This window comes from Vicugna pacos, chromosome 7, assembly GCF_048564905.1.
Source record: "Vicugna pacos chromosome 7, VicPac4, whole genome shotgun sequence".
NCBI lineage: Eukaryota > Metazoa > Chordata > Mammalia > Artiodactyla > Camelidae > Vicugna > Vicugna pacos.
In genome coordinates this window covers 80657030-80682989 of record NC_132993.1, presented here as the reverse complement: position 1 = coordinate 80682989, position 25960 = coordinate 80657030, and the positions used below count along the sequence as shown (strand labels likewise).

The window sequence follows — 25960 nt, the reverse complement described above, 5'->3', positions numbered from 1 at the left end:
CTGAGCTTCTGTGGAATGGTTCCCAGAATAACAGGGAAGACTTGCTAGAATGCAGCACCTAATTAAGTTCTTTACTGGTGACTCTTTCTAAAGTGACCTCATGGGAGTTCTGGGGAAAGGCGCAAAGCCAGGTGTGCATTAGGACAAGAAATCATGTCAGTGACCAAATGATTCAGCAGGTAAAATATGTATTATGTCACCACACTTCAAGCAAAAATTCATGCAATGAATACAGCTACACAGTGCCAAGGACTGCCACATTCATGAACAGAAACCAACTCGGTGATGGAAAAAAACAACTCTAAGAAGAAGAAAAGAAAGAAAACAGTCTATATTTTGTATACTAATTCTATTTCAGTTGAAAGTTTTAAAAATCTTGCATTTATGTTTCATTTTTTCATCCAGCAAATACTTATTGAGTGATTACTTTGCTCAGGCAGTGTGCAAAGTGCTGAGAATATGCTGGTGAGAAGAGATGGATTCTCTGCCCTCATGGAACAGAGCCCAGTGGGAAGATACACAGTAAACGTGCTAAAGCCCAGCGATGTGAGGCGTTCAGGGCCAGCCATGCGACTGGAAGCAGGCCTAGGGGACTCAGCTCAGGGTTGAGTGTGCGTGACAAGCACATTCCTTTCACACTTTCTCGCCCCCTCTTCCCACCAACACACACAAAACACTTCGGCAAATATCACAGTCATCTTTCCTAATTTGGGAGTCACTTCACAGGAACAGAAGCAAAGAGAATACTTCACTAAATTTACGCAAACACTTGGGCCAGTCTCTCCTCTGCTCTAATACATCTCATCAGAGATTAAAATCAAGCAAACTGATTTCAGAACCTCACCAGCTTATATCACAGTCGGAACCCATCAACAGCAGGCCACACAGCACAAGCTGGATGGCTTTGAAGATCTAAGCTGCAAATTGTAGACATGTTCAGGCTTTTCAGCATCACCTCTAAGAGACCTCAAAGGTCCAGTGACATAATCGGCCTTTGATGATACACTGTATCATATATCCATCTTCTCATATGTCCCTAATTCAGCACATTTGCATATGATCTGCATTCTAACATATCCACAAATATGTTTTTATATGCTGGAGGACTGTAATATGATAGAGCCCTTAAGGAGTTCTTCTGCTTTGTTGTGTCAATTCTTATATTCATCAGACAATGATCATTCTCTTAGCCACATCCTCCACCTACTCCGTAACCACAATTGGAGGGCTAGACAGTTTTGAAGAGGGCACAGTCTTTGAATCTCTTTGACGTCCTCAGCAGTCTGGTGAAAAGCAATTTGGATCCTGAGTCAACAGGCCTGAGCCTCTGTCTCAGCTTAGCCCCTTACTGCAAAGTCCTGAGTCAAACTGGCAAAACATCACTACCCTCCTCACAGCCCTGTGGATGACTTCAGAACAACACTGTAAAAGTGCTTTGAAAATACCAAAAAGTAACAATAATGAAAATTATCATTTAAAGAAAAACATATTATCCAAGCAAATACAGACCCAACAGCAAACACAGGGTTGTATGACATGACAATTTAGTAATTTCTGTTAATTAGACTGGTGTTTTCCATCTTTGACTGATACAAATAATCCATCTAGGAAAAACAACTCCCACAGATGGCAAACCAGGTTAGTCAGCTTTAGAATTTCCAAGTATATTTATTGTTTTTAATTAATCAAAGAAGAATTTCTGAACTGCAAATTTTTTACCTTTTACAAATACTAAACACACATTAAAACACTTTTGGTTTAGAAAAATAGCAGTGGAACCATTGATTAAGCTCCTGCAGTTTGACTATAAAGTAGCAAATTTGATTTCTAAGAAGATTTTGAAGACAAGTATTATAAGTTTACCTCCAGAGGTTGTACATTGGCAGCTCAAAAAGTATGATTCAGTTCATTAATGTGTTTTGTTTGGCTTACATAATATTTCAAAAATTGAAAGGTTTTATATAAAAATTCAGATTTCTGGCTTCAAAATTTGTAAATCTGGCTACACTGGGCTAGTGTTTTGTGGTGGAGCTGGCTTATACTGGCTCATGAGAGCCAAATGTTAATATCTCTTCCAAACATGTTCAGTAACAATACACTAGAGGCCTGAAATGAGCTATGTAGGAATATTTACACCACAAGTATTGGCAAATGCTATGAATCACAGCTTTTTCTTTTTTTAAGAAAGCTGGTTAAACAGGCATAGTCTACACTTGGGACCACAATCTCACACAGCAGCAACTGGCTGGACTGAGTAGTGACTGTGTCCTCAGATAGGACATAGGCTCTTTAGCTCACATCCACCACTATTCCCCATTGGTTCTATCACTTAAATTACCTACCTGGCATATTTATGCATTTGACTCTGCAATTCCTGGTTTACAATCATCCTCTTTTCAAAAAAAAAACTCTTAGATGATAACAAAGAATAAAAGCCAAGCAACTGTGCTTGCTTGATAGTTAAAAACAAAGATGAGGCTTAAATACAACACTGTTGAATAAACTGAAATACCACCTTTAGTTAGATTCCTTTTTCTTCCTTTTCTAGTCATTGTGTTAGTAAAAAACAATACCATAACAGATTTCAAGTCATAAAGTGAGCAGTTAGCAAAATGAGTATTTTGAAAAGATAAGAATATTATTTAATTGTATATTCTTAATTAACAAAATATGAAAAATAGAATTTTTATTTCTAGGGGTTAAAAATCATGATTGCTTCTCAAAACTATAAAGGTTTTTGGGTTTGTCTGAAGACCTTATATGGATATTGGATGGGAATCTTGAAAACCTGGGCAGAAAAATTCCTACACAAGACAAACCTCTGATTAAATGACTCTATCAATAAGAATGTCTGAACATGAAACCAGATATGACAGTGGTCAGGAAAATTCCCTTTCATGTCACATTATGTGGGTTCATACATAGATGACTTCTTAGGCTGCCCAAATGCATAGGTCTGTGGTCCAAAGACAATAAAGCTTTCATTTATCACACCGTTCCCTTGGGGCATCAGTATCACAGTCCTACCTGCTAGAAGAAAAGCATTTTCCCAAAACTATTTCCAAGTCCCAAGGTCAAAACTAAAAGACAAAATCTGGGGAAGAACACAGACCAATGGAAGCTCCTAAAACAGTTCCCAACAATGGGCTTTCTATTTCTGGATACTGTCCCGGCAGTAATCACCACCACACGGGAGGGCTGATACGAGCATTTGTCAGGAGTCCCGGTCTCAACACAGATGATAAAATTCTATCTTCCCTCCTCTACCTCCCACTAAATTTGTTTTCAGTATCAGACCTGCTTGGTTACTGATCTTTTCTTTATTTTGTGGTGTTCAAAAATAACAAGTATTTGGACTTCTACCCTAGCCCCCAAATGATAAGAAGGTCATTTTTACAGTAGCAAGAAAACAAGATTAAAAAAACAGAAAAAAAAAATGGAAAGAAGGAAGAGAGGGAGGAAGAAAGGGAAGGAAAGAACAAACAAACAAAAAAAGGACATAAAGCATGTTTTGAGGTAACCTAAGAGAAAGGGACAATGTTTTAAAAACAGAAAGAGGGAAGCAGTTGTTATGTGCCCTTTTATGTAAATTTTGGGCTGGGGCAGAATCCAAATACTGTTATTATTAATAATCTTGAAAAATTCTTGCCTCTAAATTTCGACACACTCCTATGTACCTGAGACATTCTCGAGTGAATGTGGGAAAACTCAGGAAATGATCCAGAGAAAACCAAGAGGAGTTTGTGATAGCATCAAAACCAAAACCAAAACAAACAAAAACAACAGCAAAAAGAACAAGAGTTCTACCTGTATTGTACCAGCTGCAGATTCGTGTAGAGCTTTGATACAGCGATCTTCACCGATTTAAAGCTAAAGGCCCAGATCTCAGTTACCCCAAGAGTGACTGAGTTCTTTCAGGAGAAGAGCTTGAGGTGAGCCAGAGTACTTTTACTTAAAATTCTTAGGTCTGTACTTCAGCTGGCTCAAAAGTATTTTCTGGACTTTCAACGAGTTATCTCAATCCTGCACCTGGTCTAAAGCACCGGCCAGCATCCCTGCGCCTCACAGGCATATTGACAAGAAGCAATATGTCATCAATATCTTTAACTTAATTTTGGTTGAGGCAGTTTAGGGTGCACATTCCCTGAACTTTTTTTAAAAAGCAGTAGCAAAGTAAGACTTCTATTTTTTAATAAAAATTAAAAATTGCAAGAGGTCATCAAAAGTAAAGTCTTTGGGGAAAAAAAAATCAGCGTCTGCTGCAACCAATACGCTTCTGCGTCAGTATATGCAGGGCTAAGGAATGTAGCAATAAGGTAAGAGTGTGCTGAAGAGGGTTTAAGGGAAAGGGAACAAAAAATGAGACACTAAGGTGGAGACAATGGCAGTAAGAATAATATAGTAACAAAAGCTAACAATTACTTAGTGCTGACTATGTAGTGGGCACTGCTGTAAGCACTTCACATCTATAAACTCATTTAATCCAGGAGGCAAACACTGTTCTTAGCCCCATTTAATGAATCAGGAAACTGAGGCCTAGAGCCCATATCAAGACGTGCACAAGGGCCTCAGCTACTTCATAGCCTATTGAGGATTTAAATCTCTGCAGTCTGACTCAAGAGTCCATGTTCTGAACCACTACCCCAGAGGCCTGAATAGAAAGGTTACCAAATGGAAAGAAGTTAATTCAACAATAAGGTTAAAATTAAGTTTAAAAAAAAATGAGGTTTTACCTTACAGAGAAAAAAATACGTTGCATGCAGATGAAAATGTCCTACCTAATAAACACAATATAAATTTTAATGCGTACTTGGCAACAGATAACAAGCACAATTACAGACATTAGAATATAAAGAGCCTTCTCCAGAAAGACACGAGCACAGTATTTTAACCATCCGAAATCCTATTTCCAATGCAGCTCATGAGCCCACAGTGCCATCCAGTGATAATGTAGGTGAACCACGTGCACATCCTTTTCTGCATGTTACCATAATCTTTTCTATAACTGATATAGAATTTTCACATAAAAGGAAACTACATTAGTGGTAACCTATCTTTTATTTTACTATAACTTTTTCCCAGTTACCCTTACATTTAAATTTCCTCTTCTTTATTTCTTGATTAAATATATGACTTTGACAAGATCAACCCAAACTATTAACTTGAGAGGTAAGAGAGGTTGCTTGCTGAAAATTTAGTAGAGTACTTCATTTTCCTTAAGAAAGCATTCAAAATGTTTATTAGTAGCATATCAGTCACCCAGTGAGGACATACCATTGTCACCATATAGGGTATTTCAGAGCTTCCTAATATAACCTCAGTTAGTGGACTGGGGAATTCAGAAGCAGTCAGTGAGGAGGGCAGAAAACACCTGCTCCAAAAGGCAAAGAAAATTGTGGGCAGTTCCCCCATCAGCAGTACCAGCACTATGGAACCTCCAAAAAGAAGGAGATGCAGCAATTAGGCACATGGTGAAGAAGAGAAGCGGAGGTGTAGGGAGGGAAGCTAGGCAAGCCTCAAACAAGTCAAAATTTATCAATAGACCTAAACAGGCAGGTCATTACTTTAAAAAATTCTCATACGGGGAATTTTCACATTATGACAACTGAATTCTAAAGTTGAGTTTTCATTCAAAACCCTAATGCTACAGCTGATTATACCACCAGACAAAATAATTTAAAGATATATATATATAATATATATTATATATAGATATATAAATATATCTATATATAAATAAATATATAGATATAGATATAGATATTTATATCTTCCTGGAAGGAATTCAAGAAAGATTCATCAGTGAGTTCTTCTATTAAGACTTTTTTCCTGAAATATTCACCAAACATTTAATAGTAGTTATTGCTAAAGAGTGGAATTACAAAAAAACTTTTAGTTACAAAGTTACAGTACTTTGGGGACATTCTTTTTTCAAGACATGTATTTCTTTTGTTAAAAGCATAGAAAAGTCCTGTGCTCCACTCTCTTATAATCATTAGGAAGAAACACTGAACAATAAGACATTTGTCATATATATATATATATATATATATATATATATATATATATATACACATACATACACACACACACATATCTTATACCTTTCAATCACTGTACAATTGATATTTTACATACAATGATAAAACACAGCTTTTGCTTAAATTAAAAAACACCCTTCACCACAGAACCACTGAAGTATATTTTCCAATTAGCAGCTAAGCCAGCTTTTAAATTCTTTCATTTTTAAAATGCCATGATCGACAACATGTCTATGGGAGTAAATATGATTAAAAAGAGAAAAATATGAACTCAGATCACCAGTATGTGAGAAACAGGGTCTTGAGGTTCATGTCTGTGGCCCCTGAAATGTCCCTTCCTGCAGCTGTTTCCCTTCATGGCAAGGATTCAGGATGATGAGTTCACACACTCCTAGAGACTGCAAGGAGTCAGTCAGATGATATTGCCATTAGTCCATATCATCATTGCTAAAGTTGTGTCCAGTGTACATACAGTCATAAAGCCTTAAGGTTCTTTCTAAACCATTTTATATTCTTCTAGTTTCCTGACAGGCAAAAGGTCCCTTGGTAGCTTGTAGAGCAAAAACTGCAAGGACAATGATACTGCAACTAAACTCACAGGAACCAGCCAAAAAAGTTGCTACAAATATGACCTGAGTCTTAATTAAAAATTATTTGGGGGAACTTTAACACCATTTAATTTTAAGAGTATCAGGATGATATGTGATAGGGACACACCTCGCAGGTTTACTCTAGGACATGCCTTTTTAAATTGTGACCCATAGGTCTAATGCATCAGAGTCACCTGGGGTGCTGCTTCAAAATGGCAGGCTCCTGAGTCCTGCCCAGACTCACTGGATTCTGAATGCTTGAGTGTGAAGCCCTGGTTCCTTTCAAAGCTCCCTGGATTCTTACATATCTATTAGAATGGCCAGAATCCAGAACACTGACAACATAAAATGCTGGTGATCATGTGGAGCAACAGGAACTCTCATTCATTACTGATGGGTAATCAAAATGATATAGCCACTCTGGAAGACAGTTGGTAGTTTCTTTCAAAACTAAATATAATCTTACCATATGATCTGACAATCACATCACTGGTATTTATCCAAAAGGATCTGAAAACTATGTTACTCAAAAATCTATACATGGATGTTTATGGTAGCTCTTTTCATAGCTGTCAAAACTTTGGTAATTCATAACTACCAAAACTGTGGTCCATACAGACAATGGAATATTATACAGCACTAAAAAGAAATAAGCTATGAAGCCATGCAAAGGAAGGGTAAATTTGCTCTCTGCCTGAGCTAGGGCATCCATCTTCTCCTGCCTTTGGACATCAGCACTTCTGGTTCTTGGGCTTTCAGCCTCAAACTGAATTACACCATTGGGTTTTCCTATATCATATATATGATATGTGATAGATAGATAGATAGATAAATAGATAGATAGATAGATCAATCGATCTCCATCTCCATCCTATTGGTCTGTTTCTCTGGAGAACCCTGACTAACCACTTCCAAAAAAAGGTAGAATAATGATATCTGTCATAAAAGCAATGAGAACACTGGTAAATTCTCAAAATCAACTTTTTCAGAACTCTGGAAATTAACCAAGCCTTGGAACAACTGAGGAATGATTATTTAAGAAAAAAGCTTAAATTTAAGCAAGAACAGCAAGCTTTATGATGTCTTAACTTGTCATATTACCATCCACCTCTACCAGCTCTTTCGTAGCCTTGAAAACCAATAGCTTCATAGGTAGCTATGAATACTGGAAACCTAGAAGCAATAGAAGTGAGTAGAATGAGTTTAAAGTTTATGAAAAAGCCTCATCACCAGAGAATTGTCACTATTTAATCAGAAAAAGGCCCATTTTCAGCTTTTCTTTCTTCTACTTTCCTTGGAGCTTACTCAGTGCAAAAATCCCTATCCTCAGAACATTTGTCAAGAACAATCAGCAATAATTGTTCAAAATTACAGCTGGCTGAGGTGGAAATACCAACTAGAGCAAACAAGAAGTTAGCCAAAAACTTAAAAGGAAACACTGGGTAAAGTGATGTCCACAGGGAATATTCGAAACTTTCAACATATTCCTGGGAATCAAGAAGGCCACACGCATGTGTGGAGCTGTGTGCATGCACAAGAAAGACCTGAGAAAGACTAATATTTTACTCATTAGCTGACCTTGAGGTTCTGCACAAAAATGAAGTGAAAGAAGAGTTGTAAACTCTGCCCCAATACAGAGTGTCTCAGCAAAGGCTAAGAGATACATTGGTTCAAGGTAGTTAAGAAATTCTATGCCTCTTCAGCTGTTGACCACTAAGCCAACTGAGCATAGTGGTTTCAAAAGACAAAGAATAAAGACGTTATAAAATTCATTCAGAAAAGTTACTAAACAAACAAACACTAACAACAAATAGCAACAACAACAAACCCTTGGGCAGGGGAGAAATCTGAACTGCACAATTTCTATATCCTATTATTTAAAACATCTACTATTCAACAACAAAAAAATATGAAATGTGCAAAGAAACAGAAAAGTATGGCCATTCATGGGAAAAAGGGTAGACAATAGAAACTGAGTAAACTCAGATGTTGTACCTAATAGATAAAGACTTTAAGTCACTTACCATAAATACATACAAAGTTCTAAAGGACTCATGTCTAAAGAATTAAAGTATGAGAATAACTATGAGAGTGGAGTCCCAGAAAGGAAGACAGAATAAAAGGAGTAAAATAAATATTTGAAGAAGTAATGGCCAAAAACTTTCCAAATTTCATGGAAAATATTAATCTACATACCCAAGTAGTTCAATGAATTCCAAGCAGGATATCCTTAAAGAGATCCAAATCTAGACACAAGAGAAATTGTCCAAAGACAGGGACAAAGAGACAGTCTTGAAAGTAGCAAGAGAAGCAACTCATCACATGCTACAGATCCTCAATAGATTACAATCTAATTTCTCACTTAAAAGTCACAGATGCCAGTGAGAAATGGAATAACTTATTCAAAGTGCTGGGGGGATGGAGGAAGACTGTCAAACAAAAAATTCTATATCTGACAACATTATTCTTCAAAAATAAAGGCAAAATTAAGACATTCCTAGACAAACAGAAAATGAAGGATTTATTGCTAGCAAACTTGCCCCACAAGAAATACTTACGAGCTGAAATGGAAAAAACTAGACAGTAATACAAATCCGCACAAAGAAATAAAGAGCACTAGTAAAGCTAACTAAAATAACTATAAAAGATAGCATAAATGTACTTTGCTAATAAATATTTTCTTTTTATACCTGATTAAAAAGAGAACTGAATAGAGCTATAGAGGTAAATCTGTGTTGATGGGCATACAATGTATAAAGATATAATTTGTGTGACAATGACAGTACAAAGAAGAGGGGAGGGAACAAAGCTATAGTAAAGCAATGTTTTTATGTACTGTTCAAATGATGTTGGTATTAACCTAAACTAGATTGTTTTCGATTAAGATGTTAATTGTAACTCCCAGGGTAACACTGAGAAAATAATAAAAAATGCACACACACTCGTGCACACGCACACACACACACGCACACAAAACGGGAATTAAAATAGTACACTAGAGAACATTTAACAATAAAAAGGCATTAATGAGGGAAAAGAAAAACATAAAAGACACAGGACATAAAAACAACAGCAAAGTGGCAAAGAAAAAAAGCAGAGATTGGCAGAATGCATTAAAAAAATTGATCCAACTATATTCTGACTATAAAAGACACACTTTAGATTTAAAGACACAAAGAGACCAAAAGTAAAAATATGAAAAAGGTATATACCATGCGTAATGGGCTGAACTGTGTCTCCCAAAAACAAATATGTTGAAGTTTTAATCGCAGAACCTCAGACTGTGACCATATTTGGAAATAGGATTTTTTAAGATGTAATTAAGTTAAAATGAAGTCATTAGGATGTGCCCTAGTCCAGCATGACTGGTGTCTTTATAAGAAGAGAAAACTTGGACACAGACACACGCAGAAGGAAGACGATGTGAAAACACAGGGAATGACAGCCATCTATAAGCCAAGGAGAAAGGCCTGTTACAGATCTTCCCTCATCGCCCTCAGAAGAAATTAATCCTAACAACATCTTACTATTAGAGCTCAATCCTCCAGAACTGTGAGAAAATAAATCTCTGTTGCTTAAACCACCCAGTCCAGGGAACTTTGTCATGGCAGCAGTAGGAAATAATACATCACAAAAATGGTAACCAAAAACAGACTGAGCACCTAAGAACATCAGACAAAATAGATTTTGAGACAAAAATTGTTACTAGAGGCAAATTAGTGAATTTTATAATTATAAAATGGTCAATTTATCAATAAGACATAATAATTATAAACTTATGTACTTAACAGAGAATCAAAAAACACAAAACATGAAGTAAAAACTGACAGAACTGAAGGAAACAAGAGACAATCCAACAATAATAGATGGAGGTTTAAATATCCCACTTTCAGTGATAGATATAACAACTAGGCAGAAAATCAGCAAAGAAATAGAAGCCTTGAAATGCAAAAATGCAAATCAAAATCACTGCACACCTGCTAGGAAAGCGAAAGTAAAAATTACGGCGAATAGCAAGTGTCGACAAGGATGTGGAAAAACCGTAAACCTCATGAACTGCTGGTGGGATTGTAAAACAGTGCAGCTGTTTCAGAAAAGAAAAAATTGAAAGTTCCTCAAATGTTCTGCAAAACTTTACTCTATATACCAACTAGACCTAACAAACATCTATATAACAGTCCACAACAACAGCAGCATGCACATTTGTCTCAAGCACACCTGGAACATCCTCCAAGACAGACCAAAAAACAGACTGAAGTTACATAATAGATGTTCTCCAACTACAATGGACGGAAGCAAGAAATTAATAGCAGAAGAGTATGTGGGAAATTTACAAACAAGTGGAAATTAAATAATACATTCTTTAAAAAAAACCAACAGATCAAAGAAGAAATTTCAAAGTAAATTAGATGAAGCAAGAACAGTTTTTAGAGGGAGATTCATCACTGAAAACACCTATATTAAAAAGGAAAAAGATTTCAAATCAATAACACAACATTCCACCTTAAGAAACCACAAGAAGAAAAGCAAACTAAACCCAAAATTAGCAAAAGGAAAGAACTACTAAAGATAAAAGTGGAATAAATGAAATGTACAGTATAGGAAACCAATAGAGAAAATCAATGAAATCCAAAGTTGGTTTGTTGGAAAGATCAACAAAATTAACAACTTTAAGCTAGACTGACCAAGAAAAAAAAGAAAGACTCAAGTTACTAAAATCAGGAATAAAAGAGGGAATGTTTGCACTGACCTTACAGAAATAAAAAGGATTATATAAGAACACTATGACCAATCATATGCCAATAAATTAAATAACCTAAATGAAATGGATAAATTCTTCAAAGATACAAATTACTGAAACTGACTAGGTAATAGAAAAACTGAATAGACATATAACAAGTAGAGACAGTGAATTAATAATCATAAAACTTACTGGGGAAAAATAAAGAGCAGCAGCCCAAGCTTTTTTTAAGCTTCACAGATGAATTCAAACAATTAAACAATTAGTACCAATTCTTCACAAATTCTTCCAAAACTACTAGCAGAGAAAACAACTCATTCTATGAGGTATTACTCTAATACTAAAAACTAAACACAAACACACACACACACACACACACACACACACACAGAGAAAAAGAAAACTACAGAGCAATTCTCCTTTTTTAATAGGATCCCAAAATTCTTAGCAACATACTAGCAAACTAAATACAGCAACCATACCAAGAATTATACAACATGACCAAGTGAAATTTTTCCCAGGATTGTAAAATTGGTCCAATATACAAAAATCAATTTCAATTGTTAATCAAGCAATGTTAATTAATAATCAAATAATATATTAATAGGATAAGTGACACAAACCAATTAATGATCTCAAATAATAGCATTTGCCAAAATCCAACACCCTTTCATGAGAAAAAACATTCAGCAAACTAGAATAAAGGGAACTTCCTCCAGCTGACAAAAAAAAAAAATCAATGAAAAAAATAACCACAGCTAACATCATACATACTGGTGAAAAACTGAAATCAGGAAAAAGAAAAGGATTATCTGTTCCTGCCACTTCTCTTCAACATTACACTAAGGTTCTTTCTACCCAGGGCAATTAGGCAAGAAAAAGAAATAAAAGACATCCATGTCGGAAAAGAAGTAAAACTCTCTCACAGATGACATGACCTTGTACATAGAAAATACTACAGTTAATCCACTGAAATACTCGGAACTGAAGAAAAGAGCCCAGCAAGATTGCAAGATAAAAGATCAATATACAGTCCTTATGCTAAATTCTACTACTCAATGCTGACCATATTACTTACCAAAATCATTCTTCCAAAAGACAAGTCAAGATTTGTTGTATTTGTATACCCCTCTTAAAAGCTAAAACATACTCCCCAGCCATCTTTGTTTATCATCACATTGCCAGGAATAACAGCATGCTTGACACTGGGCACTCAATAAACATTTAAAAGTGAATGAATGAATGAATGAATGAATGAATACTAGGAAGGCCTTATACTCTTATGAAGAGTAGAATACAGTGCAGAATCTGGATCCAAACTGAGATCAGGTCCCAACTCTGCTATTTACTGGCTGTGTGACACAGGGCGAGGTACAATGTTATTCTGTGTCTCTGCTTCCTCCCCAGTAAAATGGGAATAATAGAAGTGTTGGGAAAATAAATTAGCTCACATCTGCAATGTGCTTAGAACAGTGTTTAGTATAAAGTAAATGTTACACAAATTTTAGTATGTTCTTAAAGTCACTCTCAGTTCAACTCTGGAGAATATAAACAGCCTATACAATACAGCATCTACTCCAAGGTCAGCAGGTTTATAGCACTCTCTCAGTGTGATTATTGTTAATAATCACAGCACTCTTTTTGCAGAACCTGTCTCAATCTTCTCAATGCCAGTCTCCAGTCAGCCCAAGTAGCAGAAAAGATTAACACTGTTTGCAACCCTGCACTGCTTCTACTAAAATTCTACAAAAAGAATTCAACTTCTGCACTATAGGCTTGATCTAGTACCCTGCCAACAAATTCCCTTCCCTACAAAAAAGAACAGTCTGTTACTGACTTCCAACTTCTAATGGTCCTACTAACTATAGAATGTTGGATTATTATTTAAATGTCATAGCTCATGTCTGTTCTGCAGATCAGTACTAATAAATGGTCAGATTTAATGATAATGTTAACTACTAAGGGATGACTTTCAGTCAGCCGTTTGTCAGTTCCTGAAACATGCCAAGTTCTGTTCTGTTTCAGGTTTTTGCGTTAACTGTTCACTCCATCGGGAATAATCTTGCCCTGGCTAACAGAAATGTCACTGTTATCTTTATCAGACTGTTCATTTCCTTATGCAAATTTATCACTTATTACTTGTTTATTGTCTGTATCTTCAACTAAAATATAAATTCCATGGGGCAGGAACTTGCTCGCTTATTTATCATTTATTCTAGAATCTGAAATATAGTAGATGAGAAGCATGTATGGACAGATGGCAAGATGAATAATGAATGGATGGATGATGGATGGATTCTGTTGGTGCAGATTCAACTTAATTTCTTAGTCCCTAAGGTGACTATCAATAGGTTAAAAAAAATAGAGATCAAAATAATAACTTTTAAGGTGAAAATACATTTAGTGTATGGCATTTACCATAACAGTAAAGTTAATTATAGAATTTTAGAAGATTTTCAATGAAAATGGTTGAAGCAAAAGCAGTTTTCTTTTAGCCCTCAATTACCGAGAAGATGAAATCAACTAGAATATCAAAATTTCTAGTCACGCCAGCTAATCAAGATCTTATTACACATTGCTGGTATATAATGACTCTAGACTACAAAAATCCTGGGTTCAATCCCCAGTGCCTCCATTTTGAAAAAAGCCACCATTAGTTAGCCAATACAGAAGGATATAATTACTACGATTCATTTTACATATAATTTTCTGACCCTAGAAAGTACAAAGATGAAGGTGGAACAGATAAATTTAGCGAAAGAAACAAACTGTTCTAACTCTAATAATAGAGAAAAGAGGTTATTCTAAGACTGTTAAATGCACCCTTAAGAACAGTCAATTAAGTTCACTATTCTATAAGATCCTGCAAGGACAAAATCTAAATTCAGGGAATATTTGTCAACACCAATGGATCTTTCTCCTATTTCTTTTATTTCTTAAACTTAATTATGTTTCTATTTTTCAGAACATTTTGAAAGCACCAAATTGTTTCAAAGTATCTAATGAATGAATTAAATAAGATCACAATAAACTTGCCTTCCTGTTTTATTCTTTTCTCCTTTGAGATATTCTCCCACTGGTAATTATCAATTATTGTAAGTTAAAAGCCCTGGTTTTCCTCACTGTGGCTCATGTCATATAAAAATATGACACTACCAAGAATATAACTAAAGATTTCAGTTATATAAAATCAGAGCATCCTCCCAATACACTTGCATTTTGCTGAATTTTCTTCCAAAAAGAAAAGAAAAGAAAAGTGAATCATGTTTTGTAATACAGTCAACTTGTATTCAATCCAACCAAGAGTATAAAAGAATAACATAAAATAATAGATTATCTAAAATTCTTTGCAGTTTTCATTGGAAGTCATCTGATTTTTCATTTTTAGTGTGTCTTTACCTTTCTATTTACTCATTTTAATATTAGTTAAATATTGATATTCATTTATCCCCTGAATTTAAACTGACAGAGTACTGGGAGGCCTTAGAGAATGTTAGTTAATGAATGGAAATTAGATGAGGATTCAAAATTGGCCACAAGTAACTAATGATTATCAGGCTAACAAGAGCCTTCAAGGCAGGAATGCATTAGTTTCCTCAGAAAGATGAAAATGCTAACTTGTAGTTCTCTAATTTCTTGAACCTTCTGATACATCCTTTTTTTCTTCTCTCCCTACTCCAATCTCTCAAATTCTATAGCCATACATTGTTGCCCTTCCACCTTTCCATCTTCTACTCACCCTTCAGCACAATCTCAACTTTCAGCTTCTATTTTCTTCCTGGATACAGGATTGTCTTTCCTTACAGATTTGGCACACTTTAGACTGTTCTCAAGGGAATTCTTCCAGAGCTGACCTATTAATTAGGTATAGTGCCTAAGGCCCACAATACTTTAGGGGTAGACAAAAAAGTTTCAATTTTAATTTCTTTTAAAATCAGAAGAACAATAAATATTTTTCTTTATTATGTATAATATCGGTAACACATAATAATGAATTATAGTCACCTTTATACCAATTCAGTTATCAATATAATTCTTAATATTTTTATGGAGGAAAGGGCCCATAAAGGCAAAATTTTCTAAGGTCCACAGAAGTCATAACAGCCCCTGAAATCTTCTGTCACCCCAGCCTTACATCCCTCCCCAATCAAAACCGGTCCATTCTTGCTTCATGGGTAGGACCTAGACCAGAGGTGACTACAGATTATCAAAATCTGATTTAAGGTGATGGTGGCAAAACTCACTAAATTTACTAAAAACTATTAAATGGTCACTTGAAATAGGGTGAGTTTTATGATTGATACAATATCGCTCAATAAAATTGTTTAAAAAGAGACTAGGAAAAGCAGAAACACAGGCATATCTAAAGATACTAAAAGATGAATTTCATATTATTATACTTGTTTGAATCAAAAGTTCATCCATAAAAATATGCTACAATAATGAGAGTTAAATTTTACTTACCCTAAATATGAATATACAAACACAGAAAAAGAATGGTGAATCAAAAATGCCAAAACATTCTATATGCAAAAAAAATTACAGAAGTTTGGTGTTAAAAAGACTAACTCGTTGTAGTAGTAATTAGGGGAGCCTGGTTGCAATTAAATACAGGAAGGATATTAAAACTTCCAAAAGATATTTCTGTAAGCCACAACAGAAGAATAAGAGCAACAGAATAATTGGAACCACATCCAAACCCACTTCCTCGTTATTTACCAATATCATCTAAAGAATACTGTTTAGATGCTAATGTTAGACAATCTTCAGTTGACAGCTTTAAATCATATTAAGACTGAAAAAAAAATCAAAGAATTTTATGACAAGGGTTAAAAGTTTATAGCCTTGAAACTACAAAAAAAGTTGGTGCCCACTACAAACCACATCCCGGCAACTGTCATGTCTCTGCAATGAAATGGTTTTGTTGTGGTTGAGTCAATCATCTCTGAGTTAATAACTAGCTACTATTCAAATCAAGTGTAATTTGTCTATTGTACACTAGATCACTTTTAAGAGAGGGGGTACAAAATGTCATTTTTAGCAACTGATATTGAATGTTATAATCATTCATTTGTCATCCTATGCCGTGCAATCAAAATGAGTAAAACTATGGTTTTTTTACCACTGCATGAAATTTCAGTCATTTTCCAGGCAGCTGAAATTAGGTTCAAATGTTATCTGCTTAACGCAAGTGAACATTTATATAAAAAAGAAAATGAATACATTTTTAAAAAGGTGAAGTTTTCTATTATGTTACTTTGAAAAGTATCTAGAAATAGCACTTTTCATTTACATAAAGCAGGTTTTAATCATTTTGTGGTTTGGTTTTTGGATCTAAAATCTATAAATGTTATCTTAAATTGAAAAAGTAAATGAAGTTAGTCAAGATTTCTCTATTATGAAAAATTATAATAATTATGATAAAATGTCAATAGCCACCTTTTTAATCTCAGCACATTTCTAACGTTGTAAAATATTTTTCAATAATCTAATAAGATTTACAGTAATCATCAGTAGAATACTATCTAATATAGAGAATTTTTCATATCCTTTATTGCACTAACCTCAAAACAGCTCAGTATGTTAGTATAATGAACATTTGTTGATTGGCTCCCCAGCATCATTTTCCCCTTCTTCTGGCTAAAAAATAATTACACCATTCTTCAAGAAAATCACGTCTCCCCAGTCACAGCCGTATGGTTTGGGTGGAGTTAACCCCATCCCTTGTACCAGGAATGGCTTAAGCCAATCAATATACTTTATCTTTCAGGTCTCATTAATGGATTCAGGAAGTCATTAACGCAGTCACTTAACAGTCGTGGTCTTGTGATCTGGGACTTTAGGAAAAGGCACTTCCTTTTTCTTCCATGGGAACTACTGAAAGATTCTGAAACTTTCCTGAGTGGTACAGTGTAAGGATGTAAGATCTGGAACCAGAGCTGCTAACAACTTTAGCTCCACACAATGAAGGATGGAGAAAAAGGGAGCGAGAAGGAGAAAGGCAGAGAGAACAGAATGGAAATGAAAACAGGAAAGTAAAGAAAGACAAAAGAGGAAAAAGACTGAGAAAAGAGACGCTCAAGGCTAGAGAAGTGCAACTGAGAAGAAAAGAGAGTCCAGAGCCAAGGAACAGGACAGAGGCAAAGAAAAACAGAGCTCAGGCTCCAGTGAGTTGGGAGAATGAAAAGGCTCTTATCACCCACTGCGTCGCCTTTCAGGTAGGCTAAGCATAGATTATTACCTGTACCACTGCCTTTTGAAATCTCTAATACTGTTCACAGCTCAGGGGTCGTTCTGAATGTAGCGACAGTAGCAAGCATCCAAGGAGACAGTCTTTGGTTGAAAAAACCATCACCCAACAGAACTTACAGATAGAGAAACAGAAGTCTTAAAATGTTAAAATCCAGATTCCTAAGCATGACATACGAGGCCCAACCACATTCTATAACCCTATTAGGGAACCACAGGGAACTATATGTCACCTCCAACTTGCATGTACAACTTGGTTGCCTCTAGTAGTAGACCATGAACAGATGTGTGGCCTCCAACTCCAAGCCTAGCCAGCACAGAGCCCGGGACACAGCAAGTGCTCAGGTGACTGGAGCTGAAACAAAACACCCAGTCATCTTGTGACTCCAAATGCTATCTTTCTCAAAATTCTCATATTTCAACAAAAACACTTGTCTCTCAGGCTAAATGCCATGATAGTTTTCAAGAGAAAAAAAACTTGTAACTATGTGTGGTGATGGATGCTAACTAGACTTACTGTGGTGATCATTTCACAATATTTTACAAATACCAAATCATTATTTTTACACCTGAAACTAATATAATGTTATATGCCAATTATAAAAAGGTAATTAATTGGGGGGAAGGTATAGCCCAGTGGTAGAGTGTGCATTTAGCATGCACAAGGTCCCGGGTTCAATTCCTAGTACTGCCATTAAGTATAGAAATACGAAAACAAACAAATAAACCTAATTACCTCCCCCCATAAAAAAAAAAGGTAACTAATGAGTCTTAAATATACTAATAATTTGGGGGGGAGGGTATAGCTTAGTGGTAGAGCACATGCTTAGCATGCACGAGGTACTGGGTTCAATTCCCAGTACCTCCATTAAAAATAAAATAAATAAATAAACTTAATTACCTCCCCCCACCAAGAAAATTTTTTTTAAATATATACTAATAATTTTAGCAATCTTTGACTGGATTAGCTTCAGCACAATAGGCTAATTCACTGCTACCACATTTGCAGAAAGCAAATCATTTATTTCATCTTAGTTGTTTATCAAGTACTTATTCTACATCCATGGATTACCACCTTTTCCCAATTTTCCCATCAAATTTAAGTTATGAGGCATACCGACTGGTAACGGTGGTTCTCTGATTGACCTCCAAAGATTGGTAGACCTGCTATTTGACAGATACTGGGCTAGGCTTTGAGGATACCACTGTCAGCAAGAACAAGCATAATTCCTACACACATGGAACTCACAGCCTCAAGAAGCAACATGCACGACAAATACAGACACACACTCAAAGCGGCTGAAATGTCTGGATGTGTGTATGAGTGCATGAGCTTGCATTTACTGTGCGCTCACTTTCAAACAGCCCTGCCAGTTACTCCGCCCACCTCCACTCCCACCCCTATGGAACCATACACCTCAAGACTGTGAATCACTGTGTTAAGTGCTAGAAGAGAATTAAACTCTGTAATACTCCACAAGAGAATTTTTCCAAAGCTAATTAATTAGTCATTGACATACTATAAGAAGAGCTGTCTAGGTAGAGATTAGGAGGCCAAAGCAGAGTCCCAGATATGGGACCAGCTACATAATTTGTGAGCACTGGTGCAAAATGAAAAAATGTAGGGCTTCTCTTTCAAAGATTATTCAGAATTTCAAGGCAGTGACAGCAGAGCATTTAAATTAAGCCTAGTGCCCTCTGGCTGAACAGGTCATATCCCCATGAAACCTTCATGGCTTCCATGCTTACTGGATGTGCAACCTTTACCCAGTCACTTAACCTACCTCAGCTTCCTTACAGCTATAAAATTAGTGGACGGGAGAAAAGACTTCCAGCTTCTTCCCATAACTAACATCTGTGTTTCTCTGTTAAGGAGCTAGATCATTCATTTGCAGAAGAGTTCTTTTACACTTTTATATAACCATTAAAATTCTGACCAAGACTCAAAGCTAATATTAAAGACTCACATATAATATAGTATTTCACATTCAACCATATTAATGTTTTTTACCTCTATACACCACCTTAATTTTGTCTAAAAGAGAAAAATCTCCAAAGCAGAGTTCCAAGTTTACTATTTTCCCATGTATGCCATTTAAATCTGAAATTCCCAACTGAGGTCTCTGTCTTTAAAGCAATTTTGCCCATAGTAAAATGTCTCCTTGCATAAAATAGATATTTTTTTTTCCTATCCCTGAAAAATTATCTATTCAGAATTAACTTCCACATATGGTACAGCATCTAGATCTGATCCAGTTAAAAGGAGGCAAAATGTCGATTTGAGAGTGAGTTAACCCTTTTATTCTTTCCGCTTAGCATTTAGCCTAACATAACTGATAGCTATCTAAACCAAGGGTTCTTAATTTGGAGTCCATGGAAAGAATTTGGGGAAGCAATTAACTTGAATGGAAAAAAATTATATCTTTATTTTCATCAACCTCTAACTAAAATTTAGCATTTTCTATAATTATGAATGTAGGCAATAAACCACAAAAGTATTAGCAGTAACTAAGTATGACTTGATCACCAGTAAATATTACACATATTTTCATATCATATTATAGTTATTGCACCCATGAATAGATCTTCTGGTTTAATGTATTAGTAAAAAAAAATACATGTTATTATAACACAAAATTGGTTTTTACACTGAAATGAGTATATTTCAATATAATTGGCTACCTTTGTAAACCTAAGTATCTCATTCTATGCATTTAAAAACTTGATTGTGAGGAAAGGTCCACAGACTTCACCAGACTACCCGAAGAGTCCACAGCACAAAAAAAGATGAATAAATTCTGGTAAAAAGAAGTCACAGAGCTCACATGACAATAAAATAGAAACAACTGTACTCTGTCTCAAAAATAATAACAGACCTATTCAAATAAAAGACAGTCTTTAATATTTTTGGTTCAACTGCAATGTCTGCATTATAACAAAATTTTTGTGGTTTTAATAACTAATTTGACAACACCAAGAACCCAAAACAGAACAGCTTTTACTGCTGTTGGCTGGGGTTGGGAAGGGTCTTGCTGTTTTGGTTTTGTTTTTGCACATGTGACAGCGGGATTTGACATGAAAAAGCATAACACAGATACATGTTCTTACACCACTATCTGAAATGTTATTTGGGTTGGTACCTGGGATGACAGTAGGTTACAATCAATGAACAGTCCTCTTCCAGTTTTATATCTGTGTATCAATCCAGCCATAATGGCTCCATATGCATAAATGCCAGTGGCAAGATCAGTCATGGCCACTCCTGGACGAACTGGATCTCCATCCTGATTTGAGAGGTGGGTTGAGAAAAACAGAGAAATTGAAAATTAAAACCATCATATGATTTCTCAAATATTCTAAAGTCAAGTAGAAGAAGGAACTGCATATCATGTGCACACACATACATACACATGAAACAAATACAACAAACTGTTATTATAGATATCTGTTGGTGGTAAGAACATATTCATATTTACTGTATATTTATCATATTTCTCAACCCACCCCCACCAACCAAACTAAACCAAACTACACGAAATAAAAGATTTTTAAAAACACATCTGAAGATCCTTCTTAATATATTTTACCTTATTTATACAAAAAAAGTTAATAATTGAATTTGAATTTAAATGGGTTACTTTGTTAGAGAGGAAAGAGTTAAAGAAGTTTTTTGGTTTTTTTCCTCCTGTTGGGTAAGAGGCTCTCCCAGGAAAGACAAAGAAGGCAGAAGACCTGGTCTAATTTCGTTATAGCGTGCTAAAAACTGGCAAATATACTAATGGTATTTGCTTTTTTAAAAAAAAGAGTACTTATCTATAAAAGGCTTTTAGCAGGATACTCCTGTTTTAGAATTACTGTGGTAAACAAACCTAGAATCTATAGATTTATGGGGCACAAGGCATGAGCTATGCAACTACCTGAGTATAAAATGGAAACGTGTCACAGTCCATCAGTTCCGAGTTACATGAGGTAACCTGTGAACTTCCTTTGCAACCATATCTACTGCTGTGGGATTGAGAATTTTGCCATTGTGAGAAGAAAAGCTCTGGGGGCCTCTCTCAATGTCCAGAAGCTCTTTCTGCTTCTCTGGTGTCTCTTGATTGCTTGTATCCTTAAAATTACAAGTAAAGCTTGAATTGATTAACGTCTCCATTCATGTAAGTCTGATTTGACAATCCAATCCTTCACCATATGTAAAGGTATTAGAATAATGCCAGGCAGACAATAAGTACCCCATAAAAATTAGTTACCAAAATGTTCATCAACATTATTATTAACCACTGTTGTATCAGACAGTTCCTATTTTTCAATACCTTGAATTCTGCTAAGTCTTTCATTGCACATAATACCTAAAAAACCTACATTTAACATTTCATCTGGTTGATACGTTCATTCATTCACTTCCTTATTCATTAATTCCAGCTGATGTTCAGTCATTTTCAGAAGCTAATTTTTCCTTTTCTGAAGCTCATGCATAAACTATGTTAATCTTCTTACAAGACAGATAAATATGTTAAAATCAAGTAAGTGAGACTATATAGTCAGTAAACATATTTCCCTGCTTTTCAACACAGTTTCAAAGAATATATTGACATAAAAATTGGAAACTTCTGGGAGGCTTCTAACTATTTTTATTGGCAAAACTTGTAGCAGCTTGAATCCATAAATTTAAAATTAATTTTGTCAATTGGATTTAAGATTATTTAATGTATTAAAAGTGAGAGTCAAGTTCAAATTTGTTTATAGACATCTGCTCTCTTACTATAATATAAATATAATCATATATTATCTGCTATACTTCTCAGACCAATAGGAATAAATAAGATAGTAAATCCTTTATATTATATTTTAAATTTCTTGAAAAGTGGAGACTGTACCTAATATTCTAAAACATCATTACATAATCCATAGTAATATTGTGAGATGTATAAACATTAAATAAACATTGTCATCTATCCTTAGAGACAAAATTGTCGCTGTTAAACAAGATCTTTTGTTCCAAGTAATTTTAATGAAATACTAATCAGAAGAGGCTTTTTAACACAGTTCAGATTCAAAGTACAGACAAGCTGAAAATGAAAGCATGGGAGAAGATGCATCATGGAAACAGCAACCATAAGAATGCTGGAGTGGCTATACGAATATCAGACAAAACAGACTTAAAACAAAACAAAAAGTTGAGAAAAAGAGAGAGATTTTTATCATGAAAAAAGGGTCAGTGCCTCAGGAAGATATAATAATTATAAGCAGACATGGACACAATAATAAAGCCACTAAAAGTGACAGACTTGAAGGGAGAAATAAACCCCTTAGGAATAATAGTAGGCATGTCAATATTGAAATATGAATAGTGAATAGAACAACTAGATAGAAGATCGAAAAAGAAATTAAAATTTAAATAACACTATAAACCAAGTATACTTAATGGACACAAAATGCACACATGTAACATTCTCTAGGATGGACCATATGCTAGACCATAAAACAATCTAAAATAAATTATAAATAAGTGAATTTATACAAAATATGTTCTCAGATCACAATGGAATGAAATTTAGAATCAATAACAGAGGCACATTTGGGAAACTCAAAAGTACATGGTCAGTAAACAACATTCTCCCAAAATAACAATGAGTAACACAGAAAGTCATATAAGTAGTTAGAAAATACTTTAAGGTGAATGAAAATAAAGGCACAACATATCAATATGTATGGACATGGTTAAAGCAGTATTTGAGGGAAATTCAGAACTGTAAGTACCTATATTAAAAAAGAAAAAACATCCTGAATCAATTACCTAGCCTTCCACCTTAAGACATGGAGAAGAGTAAACTAAACCCAAAGCCAGTAAAAGGAAGGAATAACACATATTAAAGCAAAAAATAATAAAATATAGGAGCCCAAAAAGAAAATCGACAAACAAAATGTTGGCTCTTTGGAAAGATTAATAAAACTGACAAATTTTTAGCTGAACTGTCCAAGATGAAAAAAGATAAGATTCAAATTGCTAATATCAGGAATGAAAGAAGGAACATCACTAACAATCTTGCAGAAACAAAAAGGATTATATGGGAACACGATGAAAATCTCTGCCCTAACAAATTACAAGACCAAGGTGAAATGGATAAATTCCTAAAAAGACATAAAATACTGAAACTGGCTAAACAATAAATAGAAAAACTGAATAGATACATGACAATTAGAGAAACTGAATTCGTAATTGAATTAGTAAACACAAAGCTTCCAATGATAACAAAAAAAAAAAAGGCATTTTTTCAGCTTCACTCTTGAATTCTACCTCTTTACAAACACTTACAAAACCTGGATAAGGAGGAAACACTTTTCAACTCATTCTATGAGACCAGTAAAAACTGAAGTCAAACCACACAAAAACATCAAAGGAAGACAAAACTATAGACCAATATCTTATGAATGTGAAAACACACGTACAAAAAAATCATCAACAAAACAAAACAAAAAAGACAGGTCTCCTGCCATAATGTCGCATACAATTTCATGCTCTTCAAAGTGCTTCAACATACGCTGTTACATTTAACTCTCAATAATAATTCTATAAGTATCATTATTAGCCCTATTTTATAGATTAGGAAAGAAAGACTTAGATGATAAATTAACTTATCGAAGTAACAGAGAGCAGATGCTAAAACTGGAACTAGAATGCAGGAATTCTGACCCCAAAGCTTCTGTTCCTTTCACTACCATCTTTCTTCCATATATTATTCTAATTCATCATCTCTCCTTTTCAGACAACCACAGGAAGCAAAAATTGTAAATTGTCATTTTTAGAGCTACAATTAAGAAATGATCAGTCTTGATATGAGATGGCTTGTTCTATACAATTCAACTGAATGGCAAGCAATCTAATGCATCTACAGAGAAACAGACTTTTACCACTCTGAAAAATGTAAACCAAAACCCTTTTCAGAAAATAACTGGAAGAATCCATTCATTGGGAGCCCAGTAAATTAAGAAGTGGATAAAACTACAAACTTCCGGAGATCCCTTAACACACCAAACATACTATTTTCTTATCCAGTGATTAAATACCATGTAAATCATTTTGAGTTAGCTCCCACAGTGAGATGCCCAAAATATCATCTAGCCTGGCTGTCCTCTTGAGTTTAAATAGGGTTAGACTGGGAGAAAATGGAATGGATGGTTGGGGAATTGTGGTATTTTAAGGGAAGGCCAAAGAAACAATTCAGAAAGTTATTTTGCTTCTTTCCACGTTGTTCTTCAAGAAAAGGTTTCCTAGTGATAGCTTCTGTGCCACAGCTTTCAGTGCTGATGGATCAGAGACAAACCAAAACAAATCTAAACTAAATGTCAATGTCTCTGATTCCTGAGAAAAAACAATGTTCACATCCACTAAGATCCACACATTTCTATATGTAAGAGGCCTCCTCTGAACTCATTTATATATTCTAGAAGATAGCTCCAGACCTTTACTCTTGACTTTAGTCAAGAGTTGTCTACATCTGGTAGGATTTAGGTAAGCCATACCCAGAAGCAACAACACAGATGAACTCGAGGACTCTTCCTATCCTATAATTTTTACCTATTTGGTTTTTCACTTCATTTCTCATCAATAAATGATGTCTCAAAGAACTATACTATGGACTTGGAATGCAATTACTTTCAAAATAAAAATCGTTCTACACCAGTGTTATAAGTTATCCAATACAATTCTTCCTGAATCCTCCAAGATAAACCTGATAGAAACACTCTATGTACTGGTAGTGACCACATGCATGGAGCTGCTAGAAAAAGCCAAATAAAATCAGGAGATAATCTGGTTTTTAAAAAGTTATTTCAGTCTTATTTAATTATGACAAAAGTTAGATGGAATCAATTAAGGCAGTCTTGGAACATGATAACAACCCATCAACATGTAGGAGAACATTTATCTTTTTGCTGTGTATGGCAATGCATTAGTTTTATCCAAATGGATTATCAAGTCATTAAGATATATGTTTTCAGAAGTGTGGAATAAATGGTGAAAACACATCCTTCTTACACACTCAGAATTTCCATCTAATGTATCAAGAGATAGCTGTTCTTTTCCTTTCATTCTGGTCTTTTCCTTGATAATTAGTTTCTGACACTAATAACAGAGAATGTTTATACTGAGATCATATAAGCTTAATTCATAACCATTTTTACCACAGGCAGAGCCAAGAAAAGATCAATTAAAGCTACAAAGTGTCCATTTTTACTAACAGATTTTTCCACAAAGTGGAAAGACTTTGCCTAAATCCCAAATTCTCTTTACGCAGCACTGCAGCATGTTAAGATTGTGACAGATTATATTTGCCAAA

At 34.9% G+C, this 25960-nt stretch overlaps 1 protein-coding gene across 3 annotated transcripts in view; it reads right to left on the bottom strand.

Annotated features, from left to right (window-relative positions):
• The window catches only part of SUGCT (succinyl-CoA:glutarate-CoA transferase), a 550122-nt gene that overhangs the window by 457162 nt on the left and 67000 nt on the right, over positions 1-25960 (bottom strand). For all 3 annotated transcript variants that reach the window (XM_006198531.4, XM_072965240.1, XM_072965239.1), the window contains exon 8: positions 20762-20905. In XM_006198531.4, the coding sequence (XP_006198593.2) occupies positions 20762-20905 (144 nt within the window). The remainder of the gene's footprint in view (positions 1-20761; positions 20906-25960) is intronic.